Consider the following 13,308-nt stretch of genomic DNA (forward strand, 5'->3'; position numbering starts at 1 on the left):
GATATTTGGAGATAAAATCTGAGGAGTAGAATTCTGTGAAAAAAGGTTGGCTGTATAAAGACATACTACTACTTTTAAACTTCACACCAGAAACACTTGTGGCAGTCTCACCACCATATATTTTAGTAAAGGATCCTTTAAAGACATTAAAATATCCTTTTTAATCCATTTGTGCTCTGGAATGATTGTCCAGTCTCCATTTGACATGAGGAATAAGAAATGGGAAACAAAAACAGAGGAACATATGAATTTATTGTCAAATCCAAATAAAACCGCCTCAAATATACAGAAAAGAGAAACATTGCAGTTATAAATATAACCTCATATTTACAGAGCCGTCATGTCCTTTTTAAATTTATACAAGTTTTCAAGAAAAATGTGTAACTCTCACAAAATCCAATAAACTGTCGTCAAATAACAAACCTCACCAAATAATTTCGAGTGTAAAACAGCTACATAGTGACCTGGTTTTGAACTTGGTTTTCTTATTTGAGTTGACTCTCATCAGACTGCTGCAGCCAAAATTAAGCCTTAAACCATAAAACATGGAGACTAACCAGGCTATTGCAGACAAATTCTCCAGAAATTTCTGCTTTTTAAAGTATTAGTGAGAGTTAACGTGCAGTTTAATGGGACTTCATATAAAACAAGACATTTACTGCTCAAGAAGTTATTTTAGGCAACAAGTGCAACTTGAGGGGTGTTACTGACAAACTGGATTAAACTGGTTACATGTATCTGATATAAATAACAGGACCTCACACCAGGCACTTGTATTACCACATCCAATATACTTCGCTCTGAACCAGCTTGTCATGAACAAGTTAAACTTGCATGAAAGGGAAGTACCTAAAGACAACTAACTGTGCAACAAAAAGAGACAAATAAGACTTCACATGATAAGACGGATTATTTGAACAGATTCATTTAAAATACAGCAGTTCATAGTAAAATACACACCAAGAAACCTTCAATAACCCTGTTATTTTTAGATCATTTGCTTCAAATGCAAGTAGAAAAAAAAAATTTGGGTGCAGCTTATCCAAACATATCGACTCTCCTAAGCTACAGCTGTAATTATGATATACAACATTTACATAACTTCATTGATTTATTCGCATTGCTTTTATATTTCAATCACAGAAAAAGCTGTCGATATTCACCATCAAACTATAATCGTTTGTGACATCTCTGAACAACAATTTGTCAGATGTTACATGATTTGGAAGAGTTGGTTAGTACAAAAACTGCTAAGATGATTCCAAAAAACTTATTCATGATTACAGTGACATCCTAACACAATAGGTCACATTTAAGAAAAAAAAAACTCTTAGCATGTAAAGGACTTTGTGCTTTCAGCCGTTAGAACTACAGTCAAGGTTTTAAACTCATTCTGTCTTTAAAACAGACACACTTCACGGCCCGGGACATTGACGCATTGGGATTTGCGTAATGACATCTTCACTCATCAAACTAAAGAACAATGAGAGATACTGTGCCAAAAGGATTACTTACCGTGCATGGTCAATATACTAAATACACAAAAAATGTAATCATTATTGCTATCAAATTTCATAGAAATGGACATTTCTGTTTGTGCCTCATTACTCCAACAAAGAAACCCCAATGCCAAGATGTTCCAAAAGTCAGCAGGACAGTATTCCAAGTGTAGATCAAAACAGAAGATTTCTAAAATCAGTACAGCCTAAAAACCTCAAATTTATGCTCTTGGTCATCTGGGGTACATTTTGACAATACTTTATTAAAATTAAGGGTTAAGATTCAAGTGATCAGGGAGAATCATCAACAAAAATCAACTGCAACCTACCAAACTGATATTGGATCAAAAATTGCAAAGAAATACAGGTTTATGTACAAGTAAATAGGAACAAAAGACAAAAAAAATCTTCAATAGAAATGAGAAGCACTTTCAGGAGCGCTCAGCAGTTACTACATCACTTCTTCATTCAGTAAAATAAATATCTCTGAGATTCAAACTCACTCATCACAACCGAAAACAGAAGGTACAACACCACAAGACCTCCTTCATTGTTCTCAACTGTGGCGTTAGTTTCAGGAGCCTTCGTACATTCATTAAACTTCACTGATGACAGCAGAGTGACGCAGACTCTTCGTCTGTTGCCAAAGCTTATACTAAAGGGTAAGAGGAAGAAGTAACTGGAGACAAAAGAGTGACACGAACAGCAGCCGGCCACGGAGTGGACAGGAGACCTGTTGCTCAGTTGCATAACAGGTGGCGCTTGTTATTCAAGCAGATCCTGTGCAAAGAGGGAAAAAGCATACCACTGAAGCCAGAAACAACACAGGTGAGCAAACAGACCATTATGGTTATGTTTACAGATACACACCTAACTCTGTTACCCAAGTGACCTACATCTGCATCGAACTGTGTCAATTTTAAGTGAGAACCTTTGGTGTCAGCTTATAATGCTCCGCAGTTGATGGGAGAACTTTGTAAAAAAAATAAATAAATAAATGATGCGCTGAAATCACATAGTGAGTGAGTCAGTCAGTAACTGGACCACTGTCTTTGTCCCAGTATACATGCACGGGAGGGGAGTGGAGTTATTGACCTTTTACAAAGAGAGATAACTTTGGAGCATGTAGAGATCAGCTCATTTAATTCTAAGCGAGCACCTACACGCCGGAGTGATTCAGCCCCATCACCTGGGTGTGATCGCGCAGTTCTGAGAAGCTTGATTTTGTACAAATTCAGTTAGACTAACATGTTTACATGTGTTTCAAAATTCCAGTTTTGGTTTGACAAACACAATAATTATTTTTCTTTCTTTCCAACTGTCTTGTAAACATGATGCGCGTTTGTCATCATGGCAAAAAGCAGTTCTACAGACATGTCCTGTAACACAGACTGCCGCAGTGACGGTTTGGAGCAACCAGGCAATATGTCTGTCTGTCAGCACAAGTTTGTCACAACAATACAGGATACCGTGAGGAAACCTTACAGGTGTGTATGGTACAGTTAAAAGATAGTTGCAGGTCCAACCCATAAGTACTGAGCTCCACTGTAATAATGTAGACTACTGAGTATTCATTGGTCAGGACATTATCAAACCGCCTCTTAAGATGATCTCCAGTTTAAAAATACAGATCATTTGAATTCTTAAGATAGAAATGTTAAAAAAAAAATCCTGTTTTTTTCTGTGTATATAAAAGAAAGGATATGAGCTCATAATTACAGAAAATAAAACCTCCCAATTGTGTCTCTCAAATATTAACCATAAGGTGGTCAACAAGTTCCGTTTCTTTCTACACATTGTTTTAGATAAAACAACATTATTGTATTTGCTGCTGAATTATTCATTTTTAATGTATTTACTCTTAACGATCGTTCCTACTGTATGTCTACTGTACCTCATCAGAATCATCGTGAAACTCTATTTTGCCGTTTGGAGCGTGGTTGGATTCCAGCGGGTCGTCCATCCCATCAGTGGCATTGTCCTCAACATGCTGCTGCAGCACAGAGTACCTGTGAACCAAAAACCTACAGGGCACATTCAAAACACTGTCAGGTCACCCAAAGCAATATTAAACAAAAACTCAACTCATGACATTCCATGATCCACATAAAAAATAAAAAAAGCGGGAGAAAACACTAAATCTGAGCTAAGAGAAACCAACCTGCCACCACAGACATATTTCTTGACAAAGACCACTCCGGCTGCAATGCTCAGCAGCATAACAACTATCACTGTAATCACAATGGGCACAGAGTTGGAGGTCTGACTGTCTGTCTGTAGAATATAAGAACAGAGAACAAAAGATATAGGGGGGAAAAAATGGTACCATAGGAACACATAAGGTTTCATGAACACACATTTTGAGTGAGTTTTAGTATATAAAGACACTGACCTGAGGCCCTGGACCCACCAGGTCACTGACACACCTCTTACTGAGGTCGATCTCTTTTCGCTCAGGCATCCGTCCTCCCTCACATTTATCTCCAGGGATTTTTCTATACCTGTGAACCAAGAATACACAGACGATTTGATGATCCTTCAAGAGTGTTTGATAGTTTGCTCACAGATTTGACTGATACAGACATTAAAGAGGAAAACTGCAAAATGCTTCATTTTGGCTGGCTCTGAAGTAAAAACCTCAAATAAATAGAAATATGTCATTTAAGATTTTAGATTAATCATGCAGTGCTTCAAAATCTAGATGTCTAAGGCAGGTCCTACTTAATCATTTTTAATTTGCATCAGTGCAGGACCCTACCGTTTAAACATAATAGATGACGAATGATTATTGAACAGAAACTAAAGAAAAATCATACTTTTGGACAGCATTCACTCTTACAACAAGACTCCCTCTCACCCTCATCTTACTTCCTCTGACTGCTCGCTGCATGAGAATTACTTCCTCATTTCCAATACTATCTCTGCTCTGTGACCCACCATCATTTCAATAAAATTATTCACTGCTACAGTCAATACTCAGACAAGACTATAATCATTCCACATTAAATGAGGACAGTTATAAACCAGGCAACACAATTATAAACAAGTTAAATCAGATTACATGGCAACAGTGACCGAATGAGAGCCAGCACATTCACTGCAGTGGAGCAAATGTGGGCACACGGGCGCTGCCTTTTTGGGACAATTTATCGGTCTGTAATTCAAAAAGAAAAAAAGATATTTCTTGCATTCAAAGACTGAGGTGGGACCTTACCCACTGGTCAGCAGTTGCTCCTCTTTGCCATGCAGACAGAACTCCAACACTTTGCCTTTCAGGTCCGGCTGCTCCACACACTCTGAGCTGTTCTCTTTACGATAGTATCCAAAGTCACTGCGAATAGTCACACAATGCATGGATGATAAGCATGGGTGGAAGACATAACCATGAGCAACGTGTGTAAGAGTTTAACATTATCTGATCACATCGGATCAACGATCTGTCTTACCACAAGAAGTCATCCAGGGTGCATGGACACGGGGTCGGCTGTGTGTTGAGAACATATTTACGTCCGTTCCAGCAAACAGAATCCTTTCTGAGCCGCAGGAATTTCTCTTTGTATCCCAGCATGCAGCCATCGTTCGGGTCGCTAATGTCATCAGAGTGGGCCAACCACTGCACGTAGTCCTTGTCTTCACCTAAAAACATCAACCACAAATGGTCAAAGTGGGGAGAAAATGATCCCTAAATTCACAATGGAAATAGTCTTTTTATCATTTCACTCACAGTCTCTGGTGAGAAGATCCCTGAAGTCGATGGTGACGGAGATCCAGTACTGGCTAAACAGGGAGTCTCTGTAGCCCCAGATGCTGACATTCATGGAGCGAGCGCCTGGCTCTGATGCCAGTCCAGTAAAGTAGATTGGCTCTTTGGTAAATTTGTACACACCCCAGCACTGTCCTTCATCCGTGGAAAATCTGCCAGGACATCAGAGAATGTTACGTTATGAATGGGGGGGGGGAAACAAAACAAAAAACTTCCCTTTTGTCAGGAAGTAACAATGTGGATAATAATTAGGAGGATTTTTGAAAAAGTTGCCTCCATTAGGTGAGGATTTTGTTTTGAAGTTGTCACTTGTAAAATGCTTTATATCAATCAAATCACAAGAATATAGGTTTTTTTTTTAAGTATGTTGCACATCTATACACAGCATTTGAGTATAAAGCAAAATGACTTGTCTGTCTTTAAGGGGTTAATTCCAATGTCTTTTAAAACAGCTGCAGCTGAAAAAGTATATAAGCACATACTGGTCCTACCAGGTCCTCCGTTCCCTCCAACTGTGCAACTCACTTAATCTTGTCGATGGGTTGAGTTGTGCTGTGCTCCACAGCCACCAGCAGCCCTCCTGAGTCCAGAATAGCATAGTGATGGGGCCCATCAAGCGCCTTTATCCAGGTATAGCCCCCATCATCAGACACATACACATCGGGCCGCATCACGGAGATTGCATCCCCAACACTGCCTGATGACACATTTAAAAAGGTTCAGAGGACAAAAAAAAACGTCTTGGTTATCTAAAAAGCCTTTTGTACAATAACATAAGCATGGAAACTCTGCTTTGAGGATTACCATGAGCCAAGATGAGACCCAAAGCATTTGGTTCAGTCAGAGGCAGCATGGGGACGTTCAGCTTCATTGCAGTGCTATAAGCAGCATGGATGTGGAGACTGCACTGTGAGCAAAGCACAAGAACGGTTTGTTAACAGTAACACTCATTTACTGAATATGAACACTGCAAAACTCAGTAGGACACTGTAATTTGGAAATCTGCACAATGTTCATTCAGAACAATTCATTGTCTTGCACACACACACACACACACACACACACAGCAATTTCCTGTCAGTTTTTACCTTGTCTGGGTCCCTGGCTGTAGCATCACACTTTGTGTTGGTAGGTTTCCGCAGAGGAACCCACTCCCCTCCCTGATCAAAGGACACCACAGACTGCACAGAGTTATCTGGAACCACAAGACAAGAGCACATCATTTACAGGACATTATAGGCTGCAACAGTAAAAGTGTTTTAAAAAGCTTGATTCAGATTCTACAAGTAAGTAAGAGTAACAAATGCAATGGTTAGATCATTACTGCGCAGAAGCAATGATGAGAGACATTTCTGCTTCAATAAGCCACTTCAAACAGATAACACATCTAACACTGAACAACTAATTAAATATTTACCTCACACCCTTCTACTGGTATGCAATGGAGAAATGGTGTGTGGGTGTGTTGCTAGGGAGAGTTTGAGTGCAGGTATGTGTTGTTCTTTATTTATTTAAGCACAGAGCCATGAGCAGGTACCTTCAGCCAGGACACTGGTGATGAAGACTCCTCGTAAGGAGGTGACATTAGTGAAGTCAGTATCGCCTCCGGTGGTGGTGTAAAGGTGGCGCTCCAGTGACTTGGAGTACACAGTGCCCCGGTCATCTGATACATAAATTGTACCAAATCCTGTATCTGAGGAGGAAAAAAAAACAAACAAAAAACAAAAAAACAGGAGGGTTTCAGAACTTTAAGATAACGGAAACAATACAAATACATTTCTACCTGCTTTAAAAGTATGTTGGCAACCACACACTGGAGTCAGTTCCCATATCCTGAAAGAGCATTAATAAGGCAGGACTAAAAGGCAGTTTATGATCATATTTATAATTCAGATGGAAATTTGTTTGGAAGTAGCAAATAACTGTCATTTACAAATTGTAAAGTAGCAAATTTACAATTTGCAAGTTCTCCAGTGCTCCCCCACACTTAGGTGTGGTTTACAAGTACGATGTTTGACTGAGCTAAAAGTGGCAAAACAATAACATGGGAGGTGATCAGCTTCTGACCAACAACACAGTGTTGAAGTGTACACCCTTCGCTAATAAGCCAATTAAAACAAAGGCAGAGTGACAACAGAAACAGTCCTAACAATCATAATACTGTGACTGCTGTTTTCATTTCTTGAAACAATTACGGTGAAAAATACACTGAAATCATTTTTAGTTTTAATCTGATTCATGGAGGTCGTCCACAGACCCTCAACTTGGTGTACCATTGGGATACCACTGCACTAGATATGTGTCTGCTCCTGCTAAATGTCAGTACTGCGTTACCATTCGATTTGATTAGTAAACGTGTCGGGTTGCTGCATGGACTGACCGCCAGGCTCATCGACGTGCATGAAAACCATGTCATCATTTGCTGCCAGGATGGAGTAGAACTGTTCGTGACCAACAGGCGGCAGCTGGGCCATGTTCCAAGTTTCACCCTGGTCCACCGACACGTGGATCATTCTCAGTGTGCCCTGCAAGGGCCAGAGGCAGGAAAAGAAAAAGGACAAAGAAAGAGAAGATGCAGAAGGAGTTACAACGCAAAAAGTTTGTGGTTATGCAACCACATGAAAAGGAACTATACCAAAAAAAAAGCCCTCAGTATGTCACAAGAGCTTTGTGTTTTTAATGTAATGACATCACATGAGTTAAACCTGGAGCCAAAATCTAGCAAGCCCTTCAGAAATATAGACCAGTTCAATAAATATGGTCAGTGAAGGGAAAGAAACCATCATGTGGTTAAGTGCGTGGTACTACACTTCCCCATATTTAACTCATATTTAAAAGTGACTTCTCGCTTTCTTCCATGTCAAATATACTAATACTTTAAAGCTGTAATTTCTTAGAAATGCAGAAGTCTACAATAAATATATACATTTCCGCCTAATGTTCTCATAGTGCCCTGACTAACTTCTCTGTATACTGACCTTGCCTGTCATTACAGAGGCAAAAAGGAAGCGTCCGCCCAGGCCAAAGGAGTAGATCTTACTGGCGACTGTCTTGATGGTTTTACCGTAGTCTGTGGTTCTCCGCAGTTCTAACATTCCCCGATCACCTGAAACACACAGATGGCTTAGAACCAAACGTAAAACAAGCATTTCCATAAAAACGTGCGCCCAGTATATATGAATCGTGACAAAACAACTGCCATTATCTTAATACTATTTGTCATTTCAATCTTTTTGCCTCCATGTTTTTATTGTACTGTCTTAAGTAAATCTGAGAGATGTAATATTTCAAAGGATAATACTCAAAGTTGTGATGTTGCACATGTTTTAGGGAGAGATCACTTACTGCAGGATCCATTTAGGCTGGTTGTAAAGAAAATTCCATTTTTCCTTCCCCTGAAAGCAAATTGGAAATCGTGAGAAATTTACCAAGGATACGAAAACAAAATAAAAGGATGTTGCTTTGTTGATAAGGACAATACCAGGGTGGTAAATTCAAAAGTAGATATGACATAGGATTCATCTGGCATTAGTTACCTATTCCTGTGGTATTGCAGGTCTTGCCTCATTAACACGTGACATGGCTTATCAACAGCAACAATTTACGACTTCAGAAAATTCCTGCCCTAGTTTAAATTGACTCGTTTTCCAGCACACTGTTCAGATCAACACCTTCTGTGATAGTGATAAAATGTTCTTTAAATGCAGTTTTGTGGGTCTCTGTAACCTTCACTACACAGCCTTAAAACCGAAACTACAAAGATACTTAATGTTACCGCGGTTAATAAGGGACATACCAGGAACTACAACGCAGCTTGTGAAACAGTCAACAGTTTTACTGCTTCATTTGCAAAACAGCAGTAACGACTACACTCTTTGCAGGATGCTTTGAAAGTGTTTGTGTTGAAAAGTTACATTTCTTTCTTTGACCAAAGTGTGAACAAAGGAGAATGTGAAAATGACCGTAGTGAGTCAACCGTGCTAAACGGTCACGGTTTAAACATATTTTGCATTAAACACCAGCAGAGCAAAGGAGGGTGAACACACTGTCTGTCGAGCTGCTGGTCAAACAAGAAATAAAGAAGAGGATTGCTGCCAAACAGAGCAGTTCTTGAAATGCTCCGTACAAGTCAGGCCAGTGAGAATGTCTGTGGCCCCCCCCCCATTGAATGAGATCATTGTTTGCTCGCTGCGCACTGATAAAGGTGCATATCTTTTTGTCTCATCTCTTACCATTTCACCAGGCACACCATGTCCTGGATTTTTTTCCAGTCGTCACCAAAATCCTCAGAAAGCCACAGTTCATTCTGTAGATGGAAAAAAAACAAAAACACATCGACTCTGTGTTCATCTAAAGTAAAGCCAAGGTTAACAAGGTTCAAGCAGAACTTGACACACCTACGCAGTAACACCACAGCCATGGTCATAAATGCACTGTGCAAACACACAACAAACACCCTCTTAGGTTAACAAAACTATTACACGTCAATTTAACCCTGTCAGTTAAAAAAACATTTCTTTACCTGACACATTTTAAATTACTGATATGATTCCCAAATATCTGAAATAAAATGCAAATGTACAATTTCACTTTATTTATAAGGATTTTATGGAGCTCTTTTGAATAATAAAAAAACCACCAGAAAGTGTATTTGAATGCGGTCTTTCCTTTAATCTGAGAGAGTACCTGTTAGATAAAATAAAACAGCTAAAAACATAACAGACTGGAAAGAGTATTAAAAATGTGTTTTTTTAACCTGATGGTGGTAGAACTTCAATATTTACTTTTAAGTTGAAAGGTGACTATTGCAATGTATCTAGGTGTAGTCCAGCCTTTAATAAATGTGTTATTTCAGCCAAGAAAATAACATGTTATTACTTTACAAGACAGAAAATAAATCTTCATTTAGTTTGTTTCCTTGTTGTCTATCAACCTTTGCTCAATCCATTTACATTTGAAGTTTTATTGAGGAGCCATCTTCTTGAATACAAAAAATATATCATCAAATCTACCAGAACCTTGCACAAAAAGCAAGTAACAGTCTTTAGTTTTTTTAGTGAAACATTTAAACTTGCTCTATAAAACTAAATTTAACTTTGTGACCGATATCAAAAGGCTATAATATATATATATTTATTTTTTTAGATGGGATGTCCCTATTGCATAAATTATCGATGTTGTCTGAGATATGCACATGCACAACTTGGGCTTTCCAGCTTATCAATACTAACTGCTTTCTTTCCACATAAAACATGGAGCTTCTTCTGGATTCACTACTTACATCGTTGCTGAGGACTATCAGCACTTTTGAGTTCTCTGGATTGTATGTGATCTGCCTCAGGGGGTTGAAAGGCAAGTCCCGGTGGGAAAATGTCTTTCCAAAGTCATCAGAGACAAAAATCCGAGATTCCTGGCCTCCAGATACTTCACCTGTCAGGATCACCTAAAAGCCAGAGTCCAGAAGTGTCTTTACAGGAGACGTTGCAGTGCTGCTATGTTTGCATAACCACAAGATGAACATATTAAGTGAATATGATGACTTTAGGGGGATATGGCCTACCTTCCCTGAGTTCTCTGGGCCAATTGCAATGCCAAACTCCGATCTGATGAAGGTGTTGTTGATTAAGTTGGTCACATCCTGAAATGACTTGCCGTAGTTCTCGCTGGCAAACAAGTGGTTGCAGCAAAATTAGATGGAAATCTTATTCAAACTATGCACTTTCCCAAAGAAAGCCAAGCACATGAGACTTACCTGCGATAGAGTTTGGACTGTCCAAGTCTTATCATGAAAAAGGGCACCTGAAAAGTCGTCAGAGCCAGAATGACCTGTGAAGAAGGAAGGTTCAGCTTGAGGAGAATCTGCCATGTATCCTTTAAGAGTGTGCATGAGACTGTGAGTTAACTCATTACGTAATCTCTGCAGGCAGACGACCCAACGCCAAATTAGGCAGCTATGTTTGACCTACTCGTGTCAGATTGGGTACAACACTCACCCCTGTGCCATCTCCGACCCAGGCCAGCGACACCGACCCACTCAGATCATTGAAGGTGTACTGAGGAGAAGAGGACAATCAAGGTCAAACATGTAAAATACAATCAAACATTCAAAGCCCCAAACAATTACAAACTGCAGCTAACATCTTTTTATGCTTTTTGACTCAAGACAGCCTATTTTTGGTTTGAATGACAATGAATTTCCTTTTTTCCCCTCACTGCTAAAGAAAACTCCAACCCAGCAGCTCTCAGCAGACTTCTACACCCCAACAGATGAACAATTTGACTTTTCAGACTATAACTGTGTGCAAATGGAATACGGTTGGTAAGGGTGACTGACAAAGACTCGTATGCTTTCATTGACAACTGCTGCCTGATGTACAAATTTCAAATCTTAAGAAAAACATTCAGAGGCCCAGTTTTCCTCTCACGCACTGTTGGAAGCAGCTCGTCCTGCGAGCAGCTCCAGTGCCGGTGGGACCTGCAGAGGCAACCTCGGGGAAAAGCGAAGGCTCAGCCTCCAGGAATTCTCTCGACCTCAGATTACTGGGGCCATGTGTACAAAGACTGCAATGTAAAGTCGAGCACAAGGCAGTGAGGAGATAGGCAAATAAACCGCACAGGGTTCTGATGAAGGCATAAAGTCTTTGTTTATTTTGTGAAGAGTATAGCTGTAGATATTTCATAAGGTCTGCAAAATGAGGATGTTTTCTCTTCCTGGTTAGTTTATGTGCTTGAGAGAAAGAACAAACAAACATACTTGTCACTATATCCCAACAAGACTTCCTGCTTGCTAACTGCTTCCACTGCCGCACAAACAGAGCTTTTAATTACAAAATAAGAACCACACAGCCAGTCACATGGTTTCCCCTGGGCCAATTTTCTTGTCAACATTCAGGCAGATTTCGCTCTCAGTGAAGCAGAGGAAAGTGAGATGGTTAAATACAGAATACAGCTGCGTGCTCGAGGAGACAAAGATATGGGTCATAATCATCAGAGCAACCTTTGTAGAAGGAAACTGCTCTGGTTGTCCTTCAGTTGACCCAAATGCGTAGTTCCAGGTTCACTACACCGTACCTCACTGCCCCAAATCTTGAAAGAACGACATCATGATAGCACAGGTGGCAAAAATGATGAAATGACTAAACTTGGAGAAAGGTGTGGCGTGAAAAGCACTGCACATATCTGTCGTGTCAATGAGGTATTTAGGTCTGCAGTTAACCCAGGCTGGAAGGCTTACAGGTGAGTGGAAAACAGCCCATTAGTAGCTGTGTGTCTAAACACACTGAATAGCTGATTAGGCCTGTTCGTGCACCTGGTAAACACCTGCGCATCTTCCTCACTGGGCTCATTTAATTGTCAGACAGACATGCTACACGAAACAGGACCTCAGTTGGTAACTTACACTGTGGGTGTTGTCTGGCAACTTGGTGTCGTATCCTTGAAGCGCTTTACACGAGTCGCCCTGCTCGGCGCTTCTTCGGTTTATCTTGTGATTTTGTGATGCAGTCAGCCAAGCAGGCAGGGACCTCTTCACGATGTTTGCGGCTCTCTCTTTAATGCTCGAGTGCCTCTGAAAAACCGACTGTCCGAAAGGTCTGGAGCCCTGCTCAAAATCTAAGCCGGCAGCGAAAGTGCACACAGAAAACAGCAGGATACCGTGGAGCAAAAGTCCCATCCTCGCTGCTGCTGGAAGTGACAGACACAGCGCAACAAAGGAGCAAAGCACAACCCCAAAACGAGTCTTTGTTTATCCTAGTGTTGTACAGCAACTGACTGTCGCTACAGCTTTGCCGCGGATGACATCAACAAAACAGTAGTCGTCCAGTGACAGCGACTATTTCGGGCTTTAAAAACACGAACCGTCCTCAAAGTGTGTCCTGTTTCGCCGCCTACCCGAAAAATATCAATGCATGAGGAAAAATCACAATTTATCGTACATTAATCGGGGTGTTTAACACCAATTGTTCGCACTGCTACTCCATCTCCGACAGGATACACTGTAACGAACATAGAAATTGTGCTTGCAAGTCGTAATGCTATAAGAAAGCG

At 40.3% G+C, this 13,308-nt stretch overlaps 1 protein-coding gene across 1 annotated transcript; it reads right to left on the bottom strand.

The window, feature by feature from the left end:
• Positions 1 to 233: 233 nt before the first annotated feature.
• On the bottom strand, positions 234 to 13,277 carry sort1b (sortilin 1b). Its single transcript, XM_072366562.1, has 20 exons — positions 12,662 to 13,277; positions 11,256 to 11,315; positions 11,015 to 11,088; positions 10,823 to 10,925; positions 10,544 to 10,705; positions 9,495 to 9,568; positions 8,608 to 8,657; positions 8,241 to 8,368; positions 7,643 to 7,787; positions 6,800 to 6,955; positions 6,351 to 6,457; positions 6,067 to 6,169; positions 5,788 to 5,959; positions 5,224 to 5,414; positions 4,946 to 5,135; positions 4,714 to 4,830; positions 3,892 to 4,000; positions 3,661 to 3,773; positions 3,394 to 3,523; positions 234 to 2,279 (listed from the first exon to the last, which is right to left on the bottom strand). Exons 1-20 carry the CDS (start codon positions 12,932 to 12,934, stop codon positions 2,265 to 2,267), a joined length of 2,472 nt encoding a protein of 823 aa, XP_072222663.1. The 5' UTR covers positions 12,935 to 13,277; the 3' UTR covers positions 234 to 2,264.
• Between the last annotated feature and the right edge of the window lie 31 nt (positions 13,278 to 13,308).

The sequence above is a fragment of the Leuresthes tenuis genome, unplaced genomic scaffold (assembly GCF_036924035.1).
Source record: "Leuresthes tenuis unplaced genomic scaffold, fLeuTen1.0.hap1 SCAF_16, whole genome shotgun sequence".
Lineage (NCBI taxonomy): Eukaryota > Metazoa > Chordata > Actinopteri > Atheriniformes > Atherinopsidae > Leuresthes > Leuresthes tenuis.